This window comes from Oryzias melastigma, linkage group LG21 (assembly GCF_002922805.2).
Source record: "Oryzias melastigma strain HK-1 linkage group LG21, ASM292280v2, whole genome shotgun sequence".
NCBI lineage: Eukaryota > Metazoa > Chordata > Actinopteri > Beloniformes > Adrianichthyidae > Oryzias > Oryzias melastigma.
Genome location: NC_050532.1, coordinates 6,501,969 through 6,526,541, shown reverse-complemented (window position 1 = coordinate 6,526,541; position 24,573 = coordinate 6,501,969). Strand labels below are relative to the sequence as shown.

At 35.2% G+C, this 24,573-nt stretch overlaps 1 protein-coding gene across 3 annotated transcripts in view; it reads right to left on the bottom strand.

Annotated features, from left to right (window-relative positions):
* The window catches only part of itprid2 (ITPR interacting domain containing 2), a 44,475-nt gene that overhangs the window by 10,820 nt on the left and 9,082 nt on the right, over window positions 1-24,573 (bottom strand). For 2 of the 3 annotated variants that reach the window (XM_036209612.1, XM_024286754.2), the window contains exons 2-10: window positions 20,218-20,339; window positions 19,552-19,713; window positions 15,957-15,996; window positions 13,822-13,871; window positions 13,383-13,436; window positions 8,159-8,198; window positions 7,995-8,084; window positions 6,774-6,921; window positions 4,206-4,266 (exon numbers count right to left, since the gene is read on the bottom strand). In XM_036209612.1, the coding sequence (XP_036065505.1) occupies window positions 4,206-4,266; window positions 6,774-6,921; window positions 7,995-8,084; window positions 8,159-8,198; window positions 13,383-13,436; window positions 13,822-13,871; window positions 15,957-15,996; window positions 19,552-19,713; window positions 20,218-20,266 (694 nt within the window). In that variant the 5' untranslated portion in view covers window positions 20,267-20,339. Of the gene's footprint in view, window positions 1-4,205; window positions 4,267-6,773; window positions 6,922-7,994; window positions 8,085-8,158; window positions 8,199-13,382; window positions 13,437-13,821; window positions 13,872-15,956; window positions 15,997-19,551; window positions 19,714-20,217; window positions 21,598-24,573 lie in introns of those variants that run through there. The other variant, XM_036209613.1, reaches the window with a different exon arrangement.

The following is a 24,573-nucleotide window of genomic DNA, read 5'->3' as shown; positions in this document are numbered from 1 at the left end:
TAGTTTCTGCAGAGCAGCAGTAGTGCATCAGAAATTTGCCTCTAAATTGTGGGCGGAACTGTTGTCATGGAGTGTGCCCGCCTCCAGATCCCATCATCCCTCTGTTTATGCACTCCTGCTAGCTTACAGCCCCAACCCAACATTAGCAGTTAAACAAAAACAGTTAACAACATCAGAGTTATTTGCTATACAGTTTAGAGCCAGAGATTTTCATTAAAGTGGGTCTTTAAACAGCTGATAGAACAAAAAGATTTAAAAAAATCAAGATAAAATAGAGGTAGATTTTTTTCTCATTCTCTTTAAATTAAATAATTTTTGCGTTACCGTTTCCTTGATTACAAAGAAAATAAAAAAAATGATATTTTAATAACAATATTCAGGATAACTAAATAAAATGTACAGTTGATTTCTAAAATGTTGCTGGGACATAAAGATGACTTTAATACAGGACTGCATATGGAAGAATTTGTCCAGAAAGGTGGAATCACTAAGTCAGTTTATTTCTACTTGTTAATAAAGATTTAAAAAAGCAGAGAAAAGGAGCTAAAGTAAAAGATGCAAATTCTGACGCAAATCTTAAAACAGCAGCCAGCTGATGATGTTATTGCTGCACTGGCGTGTTTCCGGCTGACTGCTGACACAGCATTATTGCTCATACGGAGGATCCTATAACAGGAAGAGAGGGATAAGCCAAAACGACACATAACCACTCTTTTTTTTTCCTTTTTCACATCCCAGGAGGGCTTTTTTTTCTTTTAAAATGGTGAGAATAGATCTTACATAAGGAACAACAACACTCGCACACACAGACACACACGTGTCTGGGTTCCAGGGAACCAGTGGAAGAACACTAGAATGTCCTGAAAAAGAGGAAAGCTTCCAGCAGCCACAAACAGGTCTTAATATTCAAGGAACAGCTCCGTCTCTGAAGACAGTTTTTAAATCAAACCTTTATTAGATCAACTGGGACGCCTTAGACAGTGCCGTACGAGAAATGTGTTGCATTCAGGTCCTAAACCGCAGAACGCCATAACAGCTCCACTCACATTATATGGGTTTTTTTGTGTGTCATTGTATATTAAATTTATTTAGCAGATAATTTTATCCAAAGCAGTACTTTTTTCTTACAACTGAAGGCGTCTTGCCCAAGGACACAAAAACAGCCAAGCCTGAGAATGGAGCCCCTGACTAAGAAGCTGATATGTAGCTGCTAAATCCACAGCTCTACAGCCACCTCCAGATTAGGTATTTGTGCCCATTTATCTTAAAAACACAAGAAGTCAGGGTTTTATTCGCTATAGTGTCCGCTCTTCTTTCCTATTTTCAAAATTTTAATGGCCCAAGGTTTCCAATCTTTTAAATCTCAAAACCCCTTAAAGTGTTGTGCAATTAAACCATAATATGCTAAATAATTTATAAATGAGCTGATCATAAACAAATTAAGTCCGCTATGAGAAATACCCATTATAATTAGAATTTGTTGATCGTTTCTCAATCAAACTTTCATTTGAAGCCTTAAAGTTTAACATCTGAAAATGGATAACTTCATAAGTCTCTTCAAAAGAATCATCACAGAAGCTTTTCAGAAGTATTACTCAGAGCTTCTGCTCTTATGTATAACAGCAAACACTGCTCTAATTCACCTGATCTGCCAGTCTTAAACAAACTCCTCCACAGTAATTCAATCTTAACCAAAAGGTGACAATCCACCTTTTTCTGGCCAAGGCGCAATGCATTACAAACGGATGTTGCTGCAAACTTTTTTATGTCAGCTATAAATCCAAAAAAGGGCAAAACATTAATTAATTTAGAAAAGTATCTTGAGGTATTCTGAAGTTACAATTGAAGTTACGGCTCAGTTACAATTACGTCACTAAATGTTATTTGGAGCGTACAAAGCATACAAACTTTGGTCAACATGCAACATTAAATTACTGGCAATGTTAATAATGCAGGTGCAAGCCGTTAGCAGGTTTAGATTTATTCTGAAACTTTAAACCATTCTTGTAGTGCTAGAAATGTAAGACGATCAAAAATTACAGGAATATGATATTATATTAGAACTGCTCCATTTTTAAACTCACTACAACAGCAGGGTTAATATTGTACATATGTATGAGCTTTTTCTACCTAAAGTTCCTTAAGGGAAAAAAAATGTGGCTATAAATTACAGTTGGTATGGGAAAAAAAATGCTGTTTTGAGAGGAAAAGTATTAACCTACAGTAGTATACACTGTGCTGAGTTAAAAAAATAAAAATCACTACAAGTTTAAAGCACTTAGAGCATCTTTGGAGCTAATGTAAAACAAATTTTTACATCTAAAACAAGTGAAAACTAACAAAAAAAATCTGTTTTTCTGACTAATCCAATTGGATTAATTTATTTTCATGTAAAACTTTTAACGTCCCAAAATAATGAAGAGAACAAGTGAAGATATACTTGTAAAACAAATGTGACAAGGAAAAACCTTCAGCTGCGTTCAATGGAGACAAAAAGCTCAAACTAAAGATAACTTTTGTGGACTGTGGTATAAGACAGCAAGAAATAAAAGAATACAAAAGAATACTCGAAAATATGTACCTTAGGTTCTTAGCTTAAATGTTTTATACCACTGAAAATATGGAAAATTCTCTCCAAACATTGCAGGCAGAAAAAGGATGGATCAAGAAAAAAAAAACAGAAGATTTTGTTTGATGCAGCAAAAGTTGTCCTACATTCACTGGCCATTTAAAATTTAGAGGTCATTCTTAACATAAAAAAGTAAAGCATAATCAAAATCATTTCAGACTAACAATTTATGGAATGGGACATTTTCATCCAATGATAGAACTAAGTTTCGAGGGATGAGTCAAGCAGGTCAATTAGGTACTTAGTAATGGAAGTCCTGACGCATTTGAAGTTTAAAGCAGTGGTACTCAAGCCCTGGGCCGCGGACCGGCACCAGTCTGTGGGACAGTTGGTACCGGGCCGCAAAAAGAAAAAAAAAAAAAAAAAGCACAATCTACTTTTTTTTTCAGTTTTCTCTATAATCTTATTTTGAAGGATGTTTTATTTTGAAAAACCCCTGGCTTTCCCCCAACACATCTGACTAATTCTTGACACATGTCAAGTCGCACGATCACGTATTGAAAATCCATCCGCTCCTTTCAAGACGCGGCTGCGCCTACCGCTAAATTAAAACTACCAAGTTAGCAAAGTTAACAAAAAACAAATATTTAGATAGTTTTTTTTCACAGAAAAAAATATCCAAAGCCTATGACTTCAAAATAAAAGAAAGCTGCATTTAACGGACAAAAAACAGGAGTGTTTACTCCAAAATGGATTTATGGAGTTGTTCCCACACACCATAATAATAATAATAATGCAGAGTATTCAGCAACCGACTGTTAGTTACAAGGATGCTGCTAATAAAGTTACTGGATTTGCGTCTCTCATATTTAGAGAATACAATTTTAATTGACTTTTATTGCAATTATTTGTTTTTTATCTGGATTAGTTTGCTGCATTTTAAAAGTTGGACGAGGCTGAAGTTGGTGTTGGATTTTTTTTTTATCATCAACTTTGACAGTTATTAGTTCAAGGAAAATCTATATCACATTTATTGGTTAAGACACAAAATCAAGAGTAAAGTTTAAACCAGCTCAGATATTTTACAGAGAATAAAGAAACGGAAAAAAAAAAAATGGCTCACACTTTAGCCTCGTACAGTCCAGTCTGTAAAAATATTGAAAAAAGTTGGGGACCGCTGGTTTAGAGTACTGTACTTTAAGCTGGACAAGGATTTATGATCTCACACAAAAAGGTTAGTTGGGTAAGCTTGTTACATCACTAAAACTTTAAAAGTGTCAAGACAAAAACAATCAGCTACACAAGTTTGAGCGTGTCTGCATCCTCAATTAGCAAAAAGAGGCCAGGATGTTAAGAGAGCAGAGCTGCATATGCAAGTGTGTCTGCATGAGTGATTGTGTGTTTTTCTGGGACAAACAGATCTTTGTTCTTGTTGGCAATGTTGTACAGGCAGTTGGCAGAACAGCTAAAAAGCTGAAGGACCCCACAAAACGCACCACAAAAGCACTGGGAACAGAGCAGGCACACTACGCCTCACTTCCTAAGGATGCAAACCTCTAAATACTTTTTACTAACTTTAACTCGGTCAGCAGCCGGCTCCTGCGACACAAAAATATATATTAAAATAAATACATACTTGTAAGAGCGTAGTTAGGGTTCTCCATTTCCATTCGCTGCTGCTGTGCGGCCAGGTAGACCTGTGAAAATGAAATTAAAAAAAGAAAATTCTTAATAAAGATTTATTTGTTTTACTTAACATATTTTAATTTTCAATACAGAATTCATTTATTGCTAGAAAATACAAAATAATTAAAATAATCCTTTACAATCCTCTTAAGTGTTTTGTCTGCTTAGGGTGTAAAATATGATTTTTTTCTTTGCTGTCATGTTTGATTATAACCAGTCCCTGTGTATAAAACAGCTCTCACAGCCCTTGAGAGACTTCTTAATGTTTAATAGTAATAATACATTTTATTTATGGGGGCCTTTCACAGCACTCAAAGTTTCAGCAGGAGAAGACAAACATAAAGAGAACAAAACAAGATCCCAAAGATATGTTAATAGAGGTGGGTGGGCTGCATTAATCAGGAAAGATCTGAAAAAAAGACTTTTAAAGGTCTGACACAGAAGTGGAAAATAAGTGCTTCTCTCCATACTGAGCCACAAAAGAGGTACATTTTATATTTAACTGTCATGAAAACTAGTCTCGTGCAAAGAAAAATCTGCAAACTGTTCCAGTTGAATAACAGGCTTTACTGCAAGAAGGTGGTGAGATTATTTTTAGATGAACAATGTGGAAGTAGTTGGGCAAACACAATACCTGTAAAGGTCAATTACTCTAAAAAAAAAAAAAAAAAAACCCAAATATGAAGCGTTTTTTCCCCATGGTGCCAAAACTTTGTAATTTGCAATAATTAAAATGTATATATATTGTTTACAAAAATGTGTCTGTTAAACTTGGGTCTAAAAAGGTTAACGTCAGCATTAAAACCATCCTGCTTTAGGAAGCATGTTCTAATGCAATGGATTTAACAGCTGTTAAGAAGTTTCACAGAGGAATGAAGAATAAAAAATAACTAAAGTCTGTTTTTGTGGTAGAACTTTAAGACATTTTACAGCTGGAATGCCTGAACGTCTGTGTGAAATTAAAGGCAAACAAGGAAATGTTGGCACGGTTTTAGCATAGTTTTCCTTTTCAGTAGTCAATCTCTTAATCATAGCATTTGTTAACAAAGACCTGTAATCCTAAAAGACTTTTAAACGTTTGGAATTGGGCATTTATGCCCACTTAGTACAAATAGTGGAGAAGTTGGGGTTTATAATCTGTGTAACGTCCTCTATTATGTCATTTTTATTTTTATGGACTCAAATGGCCAAGGTAACTAGATTTACAAATTGTGAAAACGTTTTCTTTTCTTGTCACACAAAAAAAGCTAATTCTCTATTAAAAATTAGTATAGAGATGTATAAATCAGCTTCTAAGGATGGACTTCACACCATTCCGAAATAAATATATTCCCATTTTTGTTAAACAGGAGCAGAAATAATTAAATTCCTCTACAGTAATTCAATACTAACCAAAAGGTGAAATCCACCTTTTTCTAAGTGTGTATTCAGACTAGAAAAATCATGTGGTGCGGATCAAATCTTGAACCTTGCGTTTGGTTTGTATTCAGACTGTCGTCAATCGGCCTTTCCTGCTTCGAACCAAAGTTAGTAAACAAAACCATGTGACTAAAGATCTCTTCAGTCATTGGCCAGGAATTACGGGGGCGGGGCAAAGCAATGAGAAAAAGAAAAATGGAAGTCCTGCACTTTGCAATGCTTGTCGGGATAGTTCAGTTATTAAAACTTTATATTTTACTCATCAATTTTGAATGTCTGTATCAAGGTCAGGTAGAACACTTTTTAAATGGTAAATGGCGTATATTTGTATAGTGCTTTCTACCCTCCTTCGAGGGCCCAAAGTGGTCCCAGACCAGGGTCCGTTTGGGTGTTTTTAAACTGAAGATTTGTTCTGGATTATCGGGGATAATAAACTCTAGTTCACTTTAAGCGGACCAAAAGTTTCCAGACTGAATACACCCCAAAACTCATAGGATTAAAGAAGGATGTCTGCCATCAATCTCTGCTCAGCTGAGCATAAATGAGCACATCATCTGCAAAATAGCATACAGAACTTCTCTTTCTCAGCAAATATAAGCCTCTCCACCCTCTGAAAAATAAAAATCTGTGGACAAATGTATCAAAGGTTTGCTATAATAATTCCTGAATTATGAAACCAAATTAAAGAAGCATCTTAAACTATGTGCAAGTCCCCTGCTCAACCTGAACACTGAAGAAAAATGTCATTTGGAGCTTAGCCAAAAAAGGTTAATCATGTGTTCAAATGTAAGAAATGCAATTTAAATATCATTTGATGGGTTTAACAACTGATATGATACTTTTCCCAATAAAATTAAAATAAAATAGTCTTTTTTGTGTTTGATGGTGAAGCTATTTTGTATTTGGAATGCATGAATATTTCTATGAAACAAACAAGGAAATGGTGACATAGTTCAGTCAGTTTCATTTTCACTTGTCAATCTCTTAATTGCTACATTTACCAACAAAGATCTGCAATCCTAAAAAGCTTTTTAAAAGATCTGATTAAGTTGAACAAACATGTGATTTTCCAAAGAACAAGACGTTGACTTTAATGCACCTTCGTGTCGATGCCTCGTGCTGAGGAAGTGCTGCTGAGGAACCTGGAGGGAACCCTCATAGACAGGTCGGGTTCTTCTTGACCAAATCCCAGATTTAGGAGGGTAATTATAGGGTCTTCTTCATAAAGTTCCAGTAACTCTGAGATGCTGTACAAAGACATCATAAAATCAATAAGTGAGTGAAAAAGGCTAAGGGTTAGTAAGTTGACATTCTGTGTAGCTTTCCACTGTAAACACTCTTGTTATTCAGTGAGGAAGCCAAAGCCATTCAGCAAATCTGATAGTGAGCAGTCCATCAGTCTGTCAATACGTCAGCTCAGAAGTGCAGCCTGAAGGATTCTGACCTGCAGAAATGCTGCTTTACGATTAGAGAGGTCAAAAAGTCAAAGTTGGTTCACTTTAGACCAAATAACGGGAGTTTATAAAGAAGGCATCAGATAAACTGATGTTATCTCATGCTAACCTATCTATCAATGAGACATCAAAAATTCTTAGGATTTCAATTATATTGATGAATAACGAAGGTACATAAATGTGATCCAACAACAGACTCTTTATTGTAGCTTTTCCAACAAAGCTAAAGTGAAGTTGTAACTCCTGATAGTTCTAATTAAAGTCACCCCCACTGCTGTGCCAATAATTGTATAAAAATTGTTTTATTTTCAAGCCGTGGTTAATTCTTAAACTAATTTAAGGTTGATGGGAAAACTAAATTGTGGGGAGACTAAATTCTGGAACAAATGAATTCAATTTGGCATGGCTTCTTCTAATTCTCGTGAACCACATTTCCTGAAGAGGACAATCTGAGTTTAGATCCAGATTATTATTTTATCAGTTCTTTCGTTTGGGCTCAAAGGTGAATTTTTGACGCACTAAACATATGATCAACTTTGACTTTTCCGCTTACTGCTCACAAAAAACATAATTAGCAAAGAATAAAAAAGACCTTTTAGTATAAAGTTCTGGTCTTAATTACCACAGCTCAAATGGCAATAGTTTTTGTTTGTATGTTTTAAAAATATATTCTGTGGTAAAAAGTACAGAACATGGAGCAGTTGCATGTAAGACTACTTTTAGAAGTGAGCTGTGACCTCCCAAGAAGTTAACTTTATATTTGCTAAGCTAAAAAAGGCAACAGCAATTAAATGACGACTTTGTCCGAGTCTTCTGATCCTGCAGAGATTTCCAAGTCTTATTTATGACGAACAGAGTGTGCTAACCTGGAAACTGTGCTGCTCTTCCCTGATCCCGTAGAGTTCATGCTCCCCTTTGTTTTGTACTGATTCCTTTTGTGATTTGCCACATCAAAACTGCACACAAGCACAAAACATTCACTTACATGCATAGGAAAGTGAGAGCAGCTGGAATGTTACAGTGAACTTACCTAGAATGAACCGTGTTATTTTTGTTCTGAAGATGATTTGCTGCACAAGAAAACAAACAAAATTAAACTTAAAAAAGCTTATTTTAGTATGGATGACAGTGAAAAAAATGCAACTACTTCAATGAAAAAAAATGTCTTAAATAATACCATTTTGAAGCAATTTAATTTTCTATTTTAAATTGCTTTTTCAACCAAAACAAAAAAATTCTAAAAATAATTTCTCACTTTGGACCAAAAAACCTATGTTAGATATTTGACTTGCTTCTTAGAAAATTCTTAAAGTCCCCCTCCAATGAAAATCATGTTTTTGAGTTAACAATTATGTGTGGCATTTTTCTTCTGAAAGAGAAAAAATATAATAAGAAATCATTTCCGAGTATTTCTTCTTTTAAGTCGCTGTCACTCAAAGTCCCCGAGAAAAACTCTGTTTGAATTCCTGAAACTTACATACGTCACAATAGCTAGCTAACATTGATGTAGCTGTAGGGGTTGGAGAAGAGAAGATAACATCTCACTACTGTCATAAAGGATTGTACTTCAGTGAAAGGCCAAACTGATGTTAGCTTTAATTATTTTGTGATTGAAAATCATGTTGGCTCCCCATCATGCAGCAAAGCCTGGGGATGTATTGTCCATTCATATTTTAATTGCGTCCAAGATGGGACTTTTTTTAGGTTAGCCTCACGTATTTAAAATTAAACTGAAAAGTAAAGTCCCATTAGCTGTCACAAATATGTTGTCCGTGTTTGATCCAACACACTGAGGAGCGCCGAGCTGCTATAAGGAGCTCCGAACTGCAATAGCAGCTCCACTGATGATCCACCGGGTGGTTTAACCGGACACCATAACTGCTCTCCTGAACGTAACCCTTAGTCTGCATCTAAATACGTCACCACTGGCTGCACGCATTTAGAAAACAACACGCGATGAGACCCTTTCTGTATTCTGGCATTTCACTTGATTTCTTGTTCAAGTGAATTCAACAATCAGCAACAATGTGCTAGCATTAAATCAGTTATGAGCTCCAGCTAGTGTTGCTGCTGCTGCAATGCAGCCTAAATGGTCACATTTTATTGTATTTTTTTATTTTTTATGGGCTTATCATAGTCTATGTCTCGCTGGCATGTCTGGGGGGATAATGGGAGGGGTTACACAGCTCAGCCCCATAAACCACACCCACACAGAGGAATTTTTGGAAAAGAAGGCTTCATATCAACAGTGAAAATTAGCTTTTTTAGACATTTAGGATGTGGAAGTTTTGTTAAAAACTTCCTAATTAAAACCTCACTGGGAATGTTTAAAGAAAGTTTTAAAAGTTGTTGTAGGCGTACTTTGAACAGATTTCGTGTCTTTAGATTCAAAGAGAATGTAAAAGAAACAGACAAGTGATAGTCATTTTTGTACTTTAACCACAGCTATGTCTCCTGTTCACTTGCACAAACAGACTGATGGACCATTTTTCTCCCTACTAAACAAAAAATAATAAATTTAATAAAAAAAGATCATTCTAAATGTTCAATATCTGGTTCAGAAAAGTGCAATTGATGTACCTATTTTGACTTCACACATTTTTTAGACTTTACAATTTATACTTAACATTTATTTTAACCCTGATTATTTTGAACACTTGGTGAACATCGCATTTTTTTGTTGTTCAAGTAATGACTTTAAAGGACATTCTGCTTCTGGTTGATAGCACTCTATACAGTAAGATACCCCATAAACTTCCTTAAATGTTAACAACCAAACAGGTCTGAAGTTGCTCCCAAAGCATGTTTAGGAGAACACGTTAACCAGCAGAGACCATCAAAGCATTGCTCTCTGTATCTGATAAAATCTCGACTCTGCAACAACAACAGCAGTAGTATCTGGCTCAAGGGAGGACTTCATTACACATTTATTTTGTCAGATTTCTCCTACATGTATGTGTGTAACTGATATTACAGACTGAATCTAAGCAATGAAGACTATGAACTAGTGCTCAAACTATTCGAAACTATTGAATAACACACACAAAGATGTCCCAATGCTGCATAAAGTTCCTACAGCAAGAGAGTGCAGTCCTAAGATGTTTCTCTAGAAGTTTGCATTATTTGCTGCAGGTAACTTTTTCATAAACAAACAAACATATTTTTTGTTGTAGACATGGATTATAAAAAAAATCGTTTCACAAGTTTAGATCTGACTTCACAGTAATCTAATGATAAAATTAAATCCATCTCAAAAAGACTTTTTCTTTCAATTTTTTAGTCAAACGTCTCACAGGGGAGCTTTTATGCCAAGCTGACAACAAAGCAGTTAAAGAATTAAGGTAATTTAATTTTACATGTTAAAAGTGTAACCAGTTTTGTGGCTAAATGAAACAACATTAAATAACTGAGAACTTTAATTTGTAAAGAATTTGAAGTTGTCCCCAGAGGGAGGAGTGACAACGCTTTTATTTTCATTTTAGGAACCTGTTGAGACCTGTCCTGGCCACCACCAGTCGGTTACCAAATTGTTTCTACAGATTTGTTTTGAGATCCACAATCCTTTCTTCTCTGCATGAAAGAAGACAGTTAAGTGTCAGAGGACAAATCAGATTTACTTATCTGAGATTAAATTATTCACTTTCAAGACTTTAATCTGTCCCTGACCTATTTCCTGGTAACATTTAAAGTCATTATAGTCACTTGGAATCTATTTACATTTGACTTTTAAAAAAAGTTATAAAATTACAGAGAAAATCTGCTTTTTCTTTTGAATAATAATTTGTCTGAACAGAAATATTTGACATAATCAAAGACAAAGAGGCTGAAAAACAGCTTTTCTTAAAGTCATACATTTTATCTGTTTACTCAGTGGTCTTTTAATCATGATTATGCCATTTTTAGCCAAAATAAAAAAAAAATCTGTGCTGTTTTCTAGGACATAGTGTCTGCCGAGTGACAGTAGTTCACTAAAAATTCACCTCTTGAGTTGTGGGCGGAACTGTTAACGCGAAGTGAGCATGTATTCCTTTCCCATCATCCCTTTGTTTACACTCTCTCTCCCTATAGACTCTCAGAACGCCAAAGTAACATTACCGGCGCAACAAAAATGGTGAGTAATATTGGAGTTATCCAGTTGAACAGTTTTAAGCAAGATTCCAGCTCAGACGAGGAAAACAAAGACGTACATGGATCTAGTCGTCTACAAGAGGATCCATCAGAATGGAGCTGAGCAGGAAGCTGGTGGCCTGCAGATTGTAGCTTCTACATCCCTACTACACGCTTTTTCCCAATGACAATTTTTCGTCTGCTCCTCATTCACAACAATTTGAATAACAAAATACCCAGAAACCCTAATTTAAACTTAATTTTCTTTATAAATGTAGAAAAATGCAACAAGAACATGTTAAAAACACCAAAATACACAATATTCATGGGAGTGGGTCTTTAAGCAGGTAACATGCACACTATTTTTGCATTAAAGGGATAATATATTTATATTTTTAATAAATGGTATGATTGTAAAAACGCAAAATGTAATCTGACAGCTCATTCAGTCATATTTGAAATAAAGTTTTTAAATATTTATTCTTATTTTAGTTTATTTTGACACTTTTTTTATTCTGAAAAAAACACACCTTTGTTTTGATAAGTTTCAGAAAATTTGTCACAAAACTTTAAAAACTTGTCATATTATTTGTTGTTAAGATATTTAAGTTTGAGTGTTTCATGTCAAATATTAAAACTGACCATTTTAAGAGTGCTTGTGATGCATCCCTGGACTTTTCTTCAATAAAAAAAGAAATAAACTGTTCAAAAAGCACTCTGTGTTCTTTTTAGATAACCAAGGCCAGTGTTCCAGCACAAAATGTTTCAAGGCAAACAAAATAAACTCCAATCACCAGTTAACGATACACATGGACAAAAGTGTTTGAACTCCTGTTAAAGAAAAAAAACCCACTTTGGTCATTGAAATGGGTTAAAACTGACAAAAATAAATAAAAACTGGAATCCAAACATTGTTGTGTCATCATTAAAGATTAGAGCCAACAAGTTTTGTCTACTTTTGCATCATCAACTCAGTTAAACACCCGGATGACTCAATGATGACATACAGATTTAAACTTTGTTGTTCAAACTTTACCACATTTACTCCTCAGAATAAGTGTATTTGCAGCAGATTTTAAAAAAGAAGACACAAGCACACATTTGCTCACAGAATGATCAGCCATGCATGAACTATATTTCCACACCTCCTCAAATGTTGACTTTATGTAAAACTGATGAGCAGAGGATCATGAAATGTTGACTCGATTTGTTTGAATATCTGTTTAGTTATTTTACAGACCTAATCCTGGCAGACACGCACCGATCCAAATGTTGCTCCATTTTCCATACTGGAACGTCATGAACGTCTCTATGAGTTAGCATGGACCAATGCTAGCATTCCTTTGTATCCCAAAGATGTACTTTGACTCAAATTCTACACATAAAAGTATATTTAACTCAATAAAATTATTTAAAGAAATTTTTTAAAGCAACATTTTGCCCAAAAAATAATTTAGCATCAACTGCAACACAAAATTCAATCATTTTCTCATGAAATTTCCAAATATTATGAGGCCATGCATTGCATTCCCAAAAACTGATGCTATTTATTGGCTCATTTTCAAATGCCTGTGTTCACTCCTTATTTATTTAGTTTTTTTATATATATATGAAACTTTAAATCCTTTTTATTTACCATTTCTTACAAGAAACTGTTTTTTGTCTGAAAAACAAAACACTTTAAATCTTAACAGTGAATTTTTGTGATGAAACCAAATGGATTCTTTGAAAATAAATGAGAAAATATTCCTTTTAGGAGTGACAAAGTATTTGCTAGTTAAATAAATTAACATATTTAAATTATTTTTCAAATACTGTTCCAATTTTGAGCTAAAACTATTAGCTCTGTCTAAAAGAAAATGTGTACGTATGATGATCAAAAATCAGATTACCAAATATTTTATGCAATTAACTTAAGTGTTAACAGAAAATAATGTAAAAATAAACAAAAAATTGAGACTATGAGGTATTTGTGCCAGGAGTTTCTAAATGCTAAAGATGTCAGCGTTTCCTTAAATGTCAAAAAAAGCTGTAACTCATAATTGCACTTAAGTCAAAAACAAATTACAAAATGGGAGGATATTAGTCACAATGACCAGCAAGTCCTTATCTTATTTATATTGTGAAAGTTTTTCTTTTGAACTGACCTTCAGCTCCCAGTGAAAGGTCATCTTCAAAGCTGCAGCCGTTTTTTAATGCTCCTGTTCACACGGATACACAAATGCTCATACAGATTACACTCCGAGTACACACATAAAGCTCAAGCAGAGAAAATTCAACAGTAACACACAAACACACAGTAAGATTTATAAATTCAATTCAGCTCGAATAACAGTTTTTAATCATTTATGTAGCAAAGCAAGAGAGTTTAGGTTTGTTTTTTCTATTGTCATACATAAAACAAAAAAAGGATTCTTATAATTAAAAACTATCAACGAGGCAAGCAATAGCAAGTTCCGTGTAAGCACGCTCATAAAGAAGAAGAAAGGTTTTAGGATAAATATTTATATAAAATTGGATTTTATATGCGTTTCGACTGCAACTTGTATCATTATTATAAATACCACAAACAGAAAAAACTTTTACCTCTGCTTGGAGAGGCAGTCTGATCATCCAGAGACGCTCCATTGGAGGTGCTGAGGAAAGGGAATGAAGATCACGTCAGTTACGTATGCCTGACCTTTGAACATATGACGACACAATGACTCTCCGACCAATGACGTCAGCTTAACTAATTAAGAGCAGACAACAGCAAAACAAGGAAAATTCCACATTTAATTAGCTAAAGAATTAGCTCAAGAATGATCATTAGATGTTTTCTTCATAGCCCGTCTGATGACATATACAAAAGTTGTAACCACAAAATAGATGGTATGGTTTTTATTTTAGGCTGCAAATTAATTCTGAAAAAAATCATTCTTTCCATGAGACGTTGATTTACCAGCATGGGTGCGTATTTAATAGCTTTATTACCAACATTATTGGCACTTCGTGGCCACAGAATTAGTATTTTGGGGTACAATTTAAGTATTTTGAAGATTAAAAAAAAAAAAAGTATTTCTTAGGTACAATTGAATTATTTCAAGGTGCTACGTATAAGATATTTTGTGGCTATAATGTATTTATTTTTGTCATCAGACAGTCACAGTTTTATCCTCTCGAATAGTGAAAATATTCACCCAGAGTCTTTTAATCATAAGTCAAATAGTAGTATTTAAATTTCCAGTTTGCTGGTACAAATAATTTGTTGTAAATTTTATTTTATTAAAGAGGGAATCGTTCAACATTCGAACAGGAGTCTTCATTTGTTTACAATTATTGCTAGTAAATTAAGGAAAATGAAACATCATACACTAGCATCTTTAAAACTTGCAAACTTATGTCAAAATAATGAAAAATCAAAACATATTATTTATTTTAAAAATGTGTAGCATAGCGGGACTCACTCCTAACTTATAAACAAACTAAATTAGTCAAACTGTTGCTGACCAAGTGACATTAAGGTGTAGCTGAGGCTGTTTTCCATCTTCAGGAAAGTGGTGAAATGATCAAACAAAGTACATTTTAATCAGAAAAGGTATCCTATCAAAAGTTAACATTTTTGAGATTTAGTCAGAAGTTTTTAGGAATATTTCAGATATAAGAAAATAACAAATAACAGAATAAAAAACCTAAAAAAATATTATTATATATTAACATAAAAGTTTGTTGAACTATAAGGTGAAGTTGAGTAAATACACTTGTTTGTACTTGTTTTTCCTGTCTGAATGAACTTGAACTTCTAGTTAAGCAAAATAAGCAAAAGCCAGCCTCCTAAAAGACATAAAAAAATAAAAAGGCTTCTGGGTTTCAAACGCATTCTGGCTCTTTTGTCAACAAGTTGGCAGATCATGCCAGCAGATGGAAGGAGGTCTGGGCTATTTTCTGCAGCCCGTCTCTGGAAACACAGAGCTGTTATACAACCAACAGGTCTTATCATAGGACAAACTTCAGGCCACGATTTAACACAAACAAATGGTTGTATAATTTGTGTAATGATACACAGCTTTAGCGCCTGTGAGTCCTGCCACTTTCTACAGACAGCCATGTTGGCCTCAGGCTTTTACCCCACAGCTGTAATCAAGATTATTTAATACCACATAAAAACTGTAGGGCATTTATGGTGTGCACGAGTGACAGCAGTCAAAACTCAGTGTGTGTGATAACAGTGTTGATATACCAGGAGGAACCCCTCCTGTGTTTACTCTGCTTTCTTTTTCTCTTTCTTTCATCAGCTCCCTTCCTTCTCTGTTTGTTTCCTTGTTTTACTTTGCCTGCACAACTCAGTGGCCTGTCTGAAGACGAAGGTCTGCTGCCCGGATCTACATTTGTTCTTTTATGTTGTCCGTGCTGCATATCCAAAAATGTCTAACGTCAACCGGAAATAGAATATTCCAAAAACAAATGTCAATGAAGAAATCAGGAAATCAAATCCCCCAAAATAATAAACAAATTCAAGTAGTTGGTTGATACTCAGTCAATTATTCTAGACTTGGTTGGAGGTTGGAAACTCCCCTGATATTATTTCTACTGTTATTATCCTAAATCAATACTTTCTTGCAAAATAAATACGTAAATTATCCTTATTTAAGTTTAGCTTGTAACAATGCAAAAACGTTTCAAACATAATTCCGATGAACACATTTCTGACATATTTTTGAGTTGCAAAAACAATACTGTACCATTCGTTCAGCCAGGTGGCAATCTTGTTGGGAACTTGTCCTGACAAAAAGAGACACATGAGCATGTTAAAACAACAATCCAGGAGATGCTGCGCAACGATTACAAACTGCTATAAAAACATTACGATGGTGCCGAGCTTCAGACAGTGTGTTGTGTCACCTCAGCTGATGACTCAGTATGACATTTTCTAGGTGCACTTTTTTTTTTATTAGCATAACATCTTTCAGATTTTTTTCCCCCAAAGATATCACAAACTGATAAATAATTAATGAAAGAGAAAAACTACAAATCTTTACATTATTGGCCGAAAAAGATCACAATTCAAATGCTTAAGAAGCTAGTTTAACTCTAATAAAAAGTCAGCTTTGTAGTCGTGAAACACATACAATCTCCATACAATTGTGTCAATTAAAAATCTCCATCTCAGCACTAAGTTAAGTCACACAAACCTTCAAGAAGACTGATAGAAATGGCCATTGACTGTATAAGGGAAGTGGATTTAGCGATCCCTCCCCCTCGCATTCCAAACAGGTAGCACTTTATTTTTTTAATCGCAAGTAATTCAAGTTATAAACTGACCAATCAGATGCCTCAGTAAAAGACATGTGGTGTCTGCTGGCCTCAATCCTCAAAAGTTTGACAGACTCTCTCCCGAGCTAGATTTCACTGGAAGGGGTGTGGACTTTGAAGAAGCTTTACTCATAGTTGCCATAGAAATGTTGACTCACTCTCATCTAGCTACAACATGGTTACGTCCACATCGCAGAAAAATGGTAACAAAATTCACTTAATTTAGCTGAAAATAAGGCATTTTTTGGTGACATCACACCTGTTCTGTCCAATTCTATTATACAGTCAATGTAAGTTTAAACGTTTTGAAGTTTGAGACCACAAAAACAAATATCATGACAACACAAAAAAAAATCCTAAAATGCCATTGAACAATAACTATATCAGATACAGTGGTCCCTTGATATATCGCAGTTCAGCAGTCTTGCAGTTTCGTCCATTTTTTTTTTTTTTACATAGCGCACTTTGTTCTTCATCCTGATTGGCTGTAGACCAATGTCAATCAATCTTCTCCATGCTGTTTCTTCTGTGCAAAATGCCACAAAATGCTTGCCAAATCTACATAAATCTTTAATCACAATCAGATCTTTGTCTTCGTGCTGTAATCCTGGACTTATTTTTCAATGAAGGTTTGAACTTTGAGAGTTTAAACAAGAGAGAAAAGTGTTAAAAGGTTCATGTTTGTCAGAGAAAGGTGAATAGTCCTATCCTACACTATTTTCCATTGGGATCATTGTGTCACAGGGGTTTCTGGAGCCCATCCCAACTGTCTTCAGGCAAAAGCAGAATAAGTCATCACTTAATCACAGTCTCACGTTTGTAGACTTAAGGTCAGTCTCACCCCCCACCCCCTTTTTTTTTTCTGAAGAAAAAAAGCAAAAAAAAGGGAGGATCTCTACTCAATGAAATGACTCAGAAGAAAATAAATATGCTTCTTTGTTAAGAACATCTCAAATCCGTAAATCCAAACACAACCGAAGTGTTTGCATATGGAAGGCATTAAGTAAATTATGATTTAGAGATAAATAGTTAGAAAAGCTGACATTTTTTATTACGTTTTTTGTTGTTGTTATACTGCTTAAGAAAATTGTATTCTGAACAATTGGATCTTACCTGTTGGCTCGTTTGCATTGCTCAAAGAAAGGTTAAATTAAATCTGCAAATGCTGAGTTCTCCTTTTCCTATCTCCACATGAATCTATCTCTCTTATCTCCTCTCCTTTGACCCAGTGGGGTCAAGAAGAGAAACAAGCAGGAGTTGGGAGGAATTTCTTTGGAGAATTCAGACACACCCAATCAACCACAAATGCTATGAATCGTTCCCAGGGAGAAACTTAAAAATCCCCAATTACCCTATGAAACATGTTTTCAGGCTGTGGGAGGAAGCCGGAGTTCCTGGAGTAAACCCACGCATCCACAAATGAAACATGCAAAAGAATGTGGGCACCAAATATTACCTGAGATAACGCAACATTTTAGATATTAGATTAGCAACCCACATCGTCTCTCACTGTAATGTGATTTTCACAATCATATAATCCCTAAAGACTAGGGGTGTGACAAAATATTGATATTGCGATACATCGCGATATTTAGTCCTGCGATTGATTCTCGATGGGTTCTCACCGAGTATTGATCTTTTATTTTCGTTTGAAGAGGTTGTAAAACATTATATTCGTCATCTTTTGTTGAGACGTTCCTTTGGGGGTAGATAGGGGGCACGTATCGCAAGACTGGCTGTCGTGAGCACCAATGTGTCTGGCATCTACTTAAATTATTTAATTTTTGTTCTGTTGTTTACAACAATTTTGCACTAAGTAGTGGCACTGGTGTGCATGTTTACTTTTGTTAGCAATGAATTTTACAAATATTTCCAATTAAATTCAAAGCCAAAGGTCCCGCCCACAACTCAGAGGCAAACTGTACTGTTAAATGGCTCCGATATTGCTCTGCATTGTTGATCCACTTGTAATGATAGGTTGGGGGTACAGCCCCCTCACACCCCCAGGGGCAATGAGAAATGAAAGCAAGCTCACTCGCGCCAACAGTCCTAACAAACCTACTGCTGCTCTGCAGAAACTATATTCTAGAAAACGACACAAAAAGGCATAATCATAATTTAAAAACCACTGGGAACTCTTAATAGCCCAAAAGACAATCGGAGTGGGCCTTTAAACATAACATTCAATCTTCTAAATGAATGATTTAATTTTGTTAGAGTTCAAATTTGTTCATCATATTATAACATATTTATAATAATAAAGAATTCAACAAACATCCCACTTTACTTTGTTTCACAAGTGACGACAATCAGCTTGTCTTTGGATGCCATGTGCCTATTGCATTGTAGTCTTTCCTGTGCAAGGGTGACTTCAGAAATGATTTGTCCCCTATGTATTTGCATTTATAGTTTTGACGGTTATTCCACCCAATCTGTCAGATAAAAATCCAACCATACTTATGTATATCCATAATACTAAAAAAAATAGCATCCAGAAAAAAAATAGTCCACACACTTGTGGTTTCAACATAACCCTTGTTGGAAACGTTCAGTATCCAGTGAGCTGTGAGTGAAGTGAGATACTAGAACAACTGGGCTAAATGTCAACCTACAGAGATGACGTTTCCTCTTTTATTTGGTAAAGAAATATGAGTCCGGCTTCATCATAGTGAAGACAAAGGTAGGTCTCAGTGTTTTTGTAGTCTCACGTGAAGACATAATATGTATCGCTATTTGATCTATTCTTTGTTGATCTCTAATCCCTAAAGGCGAAAATGTTTTAATATATATTAATAATAATGTTTATAGTGATAAATACAATTGATTTGTAGGAGGTCCTTGATTGACCATATGACATTGTTAAAAAACAGAAGTCGTAATACAATCAGAGAAACACAAAACCTGTTGAAATAGATGGTGTCATATAAGGTCACCACAGCTAAACGGTTAGAAGAAACCCCTGGTAAAATTCCAGTGTTCCATCCTTCAACTCTAAGCTTGACCAACAGCTCAGTCAAGTCTGACCTGGTTGTTCAGATGGCGTCTCCGTATGCCCGTTCTTCTGGATGGGAGGCGCTTTCTGCCGGTCAGGTTGCTCCAACTTTGATCGTTGTCCAGTGGAGTCTCTGCTCTGAGCCCAGGCCTGCCGTCTGTCACGGGCCATGATGGGTGGTTTCACTGCAGGCTCTGCGGAAAAATGGAAACATCACTGCTGTGTCATGTCATCAGTCAAGCTGGAAAGTCATTTCTCTAAAGCACACACAGACAGCAGAAAGTGAGGTCAAAAGGTCACGACAGGTGCATAAATATGAACTCCTTGTCTGATTAAATAGGGATTAAATGACCTTTTTGCTTATGGCTTTAAAGTAAGCAGAATTACCTCCCCACATTCAATTCATGGTTTTGAAACTGAAGTGGGACAGAAAAACTTTCATTTCGATATAAAACCTGTTGTATAGTTGAGTTTGAAAAGACTGACAAAAGTCTCCCGACTTGTCGGTTTAGTTTGAGACTCAAGAGAAAGGCTAAAGCTGGTAAAATTCTGTGGAAGACAGCAACTGAAACGGAAATGGTCTCTGTGTTTTAACCGAAGGATGTCACAGACATTTTAGAACACATCTAAAGATCAACAAAAAATAAATACATAAAAGTAGCAACAAATAATTGGTTCTCCAAAAGAGGAAAACCCACCTTGAGGAGTGATGGTGTTCTCCATTCCCACAACTACTCTACTTTCCATGTCCGTGTGAAGTTCTGGTCTGTCAGTCAGAGGACTGACAACTCTACGGATTTATCAGCAACTGGGACCACACCTGAGGAAAAAAAGATAATTACAGATTTAATCTTCCAAGAAAACGTTTGCCCACAGGGCAAAAACTATTTTTCCTCTAAATATTACAAATAGTAAATGAACGCACCATCAATTAAAAAAAAAAAAAGAAAAGGCAATGTAAAAAAAGTTGTTGACTAAATTAGTAAAAAATGATATCATTTATTGCCACAAACAACGGTTTAAAATCTACGGCAGGAGTCTGCCACCTTTAACACTAAAAGAGCCACTTCGTCCAGCTTCTTACAGGACAATGCCCAGTGACAGCCACAAAGTTCCACTTTACCAATTTAGAAAAATAAAAAAATATATATTTTGCACCCATTCATTTACAAAATGTAACTTTTAAATATTTACAATAATTAAATCATAAAAGTGGTAGGATTTTCTATAAAAATGTTGACTTCTTTGACTTTGGACAGCAGCACATGCAAGTTCCCTTCAAAATAAAAGACATCCAGTGTCAAATCAGATCCTCCTGCTGCTGCAGATTTTCTTGAATTAAAAATGTAGGAAAGTTAAACATTGAATTTTCATTATTATGACTTTGGTGCATTTATTCTGTGTCCCCTTTTGACTATCGAATACAAACATGACAACATCAGTGTTGAGTCCACTTTTTGGGGAAGGAAATCTATACATGTAAATTAAATTCTATTAATACTTTAAGAATTAAGCCTCTGAACAGCAACTAGACACCGTTGTGAAGCAAGGATACAAATACGTGCTTTAAGTATATTCTAGTAATAAACCACTCCAACAGTTTAATAAACATGTTTCAATCGGGACATAAATGACAAGACTTAATTAACCAAAACTACAAACACACTATAAGTCAAATTGTTTGATTTTTTTGTTTTTCTTTTTTAAACAAAAGAACCACAATAACATAATAAAAGAGTTTTATGCGGCTTCAGAGCCTCAGGTTGCAGACCCAAATCTACAGTGTCAATGTTTAATTATGGATTTGGGTGCAGCATTAATTTATTTCTATTAAATTATGCTTCTGTTTGAGTAAATTGATAGTTAAGAATAAAGACACATGGATGTGGAACATCAGACTACAAATACTTGCTTTGAATCTCCAGCATGAAAAATATGTCACAAAAGCATATTATAATTAAAAAAGAGCCCATGTAGACTTTTTAGGTGCATTTCCTTTTTTTTTCCTATGAACTGTGGGACACAACGCCTCTTTGTTACATACTAAAAACTCTGATCAGAGGTCATTAGTGGTTTGGATTTATCTGACTTAAACACAGGATATACCTGGGCTCATTGGTAAAAAGATGTGACCCATCACCACTCTGAATCTTAGATATAATGCTTTCAGTCTTGCAGTAAGCCATCACCTACTTGCTTTATTCATTGTTCTGTTAAAGATTTAATGTTCTGATCTATTTTTGGTATAAGTTGAAAAAAGAGATTCTTCTCTTCAAGATGATTTTGATTTTTATTTTTTTTATTTAAAGCTGATAGCTTTCATTTCTCTTCTCCAAAAGTCACATGACAGGGCACCGTCTGAATAGGTTTAATCAGCTCTTCTCTGGATGGATTGGCTGCTCCTGCAGCGTAAAAGTGGAATGTCTTTGTTGCATGTCGAGGGTTTTCTGTGACAACTTCAGATATCAAAAGACAAATTCAAACTACATAAAGTATACAAAATAAAGTACAGCGATTAGAAAAAAGAAGAGAATAGGCTGCAGCTATTCTTGTTGAATGTGAATTAATTTACGTTAAACAATATCACAACTTAACAACACAAAACTAATAAAAGATCACAAACAAGTAAATAAATAAAAAAATGCAAGCAAAAAGGTCCAAAGTGTGGATGTATTTTTCTAAAGTAGATGCAGGCAGTAAGAGTTATCTCAAACATAACAAAAACACTTGTGAGTGCGGCAACACAAGTCACCTGTTCAAACATTGTGCTGAAATGTACCAGATTCTAGCGAAAAGGTGCGCAGCAGTTGACTGTCCACATGAGACATCTAGCTCTGATATTGTTTCAACAATACTATACTCATGTTACAGACGTGGAGCACATGACTAAAGTGTTGTTTATCAAAGATAAGTGCATGAAATTTGAATAAAACGGACAAAATGAATACGACTTTCAGTGCTGTAAAAACAGGAGATTGACAAAATACTTTGGGCTAGTGCTAAGTGCTTCTCTTGACCACACAGACCCAGAGAAATGGTTTGAGTTAGGATTATGGTTATGGTTCACCAGCTATGGGTTAATACGCCAAATGGTTCCTGAGCACAGCTGTGTCTGCAGCTCACCACTCCCCCAGGGGATAGGTCGAATACAGAAAACTAATTTCACACACCTACAGTAGGTGTGTGAAATTACAGGAACATTAATCTTAACCTTAAATATGTGTGACCAACAACAACATTTAGCCACGGACGCACTTAAAATGCATGCGGGAAAAGCAGCAATATTCATGTATTACGTGTGGCCAATATCTGACAGTTAATGAAAAATACGACATTGTGATTTTTTTTTTCCAGTTATTTTTGGGATTTTTTTTAAGTGAGGAGGCTACTTGATATATTTTGCATTTTGGTTCTTAATTGCACTGTTTTTTAAGTTACTACCTTAAAGTGTATGTTATTATTACAAAGACACGTTAGTATCTATAAATAACTTTATTTTAGTGTTGCAAAGGACACTGAATTAATATACAGTATTTAAATTTCTTCTAAAATAAAAGGTTTTCATGTACATAGTTCATATGTCTTCTTGGAAAAGTATTGATAAGAATACTGATAAGATACCGGATCGATAACAATAGTAGTATTGATAGAATCGTAACAATTCCCACACCGATTCATTTATTTGTAACACAACAAATGATCAAATGCTGGTTGATTTTACTGCATGCGTCTCCTGGTCGGCCCAAACTCAGCCCACAGCAGCAGTGGTGCTCTCCTCTCATTAATGTTAAGTCTGGTTTGGTGCACATCAAAGGAAAAATTACAGCTTTTCAATGGGAGGATCTGAGTCTGAATGGATATTAACTCAAAAAGCTCCTACTGAAAACTAGGGAATAAAAAAGGGGAAATGCTTTCAGTGAGGAAGAGGGCAAACACTAGAGAAGCATGCAACCCAATCTAAGAAACGTGTGAAACAGGAAGCTGGTGTTTAAAATAAAGAACAGAACAACTTCCTGTCCAAAAACAGAGCGAAAGAAAGATATGGAGGGGGTTGTTTTTAGATCTTTTGTGCAAATGGAAAACTAACTGGGAGGGCAGAGAACAACACGCACACAGACAGTGTGCTGAGGGATAGATGACTGACAGCCAACTGATGCACATCAAGACCAGTTACAATCACATCAACCAATGTTCTCTTTCTGACGTCATCAGTCATCCTTTTCTAATACTCCAGAGGGATAACTTATTCTTAGAACAGCAGACGAAGTCCTGGGTTAAAGACCCATTCCAATGAAAATTGTATTTTTCTGTATTTTTAACATGCTCTTGTAGCATTTTTCTCATGATGGAGGACATATATAAGATAATTTAAGATCAAAACTGCATCTCTGGGTATTTCTTTATTCAAAATCAGAGTAGATGAAAAAATAACATTGAAAAAAAAGCTTTCTTTTGTGACGCAGCAAGTGAAATTGGAAGACCAAATTCTCTCTGCTCCATTCTTTTCTGATGCATCCACTTGCAGAGAAATAGATCTTTTAACGTTCTTATTTTCCTCATCTGAGCCGACATCTGGATCAAACTGTATGACTGGATAGCTCCAATATTGGCTGCCGCTTTTGTTGCACCAATAATGTAAGGTTGAGGTTGTAAGGAACCATTAGCTAGCAGGAGTATATAAACAAAGGAATGATGGGATATCAGCAGAGGCTTACTTCCACGCCGATGGTCCCGCTCAGAGGTTAATTTCTGATAAATTCCTGTCCTAGAAAACAATCCAGTTTTTTTTTTTTATTTTGCCTAAAAATAACATTATAATAATTAAAAGACCACTAAGAATGCTTTTACAATGGATCATCAAAATATGATTGGAGTGTTTAAAACACCATCTTGCTGCAAAAATAACTTTTAAAAGCAGAAGTTTACATTTTTAGGCCTCAACAAAAAGGGCCGACATTGTGCAAAATAGTTTGCAGCCTATTTGCAACTCTGGAAGTCTGAAGAGGAGTTACAACACTTTTGGTGAACTTGCAGCAAACATTGAAGCTTAAAGA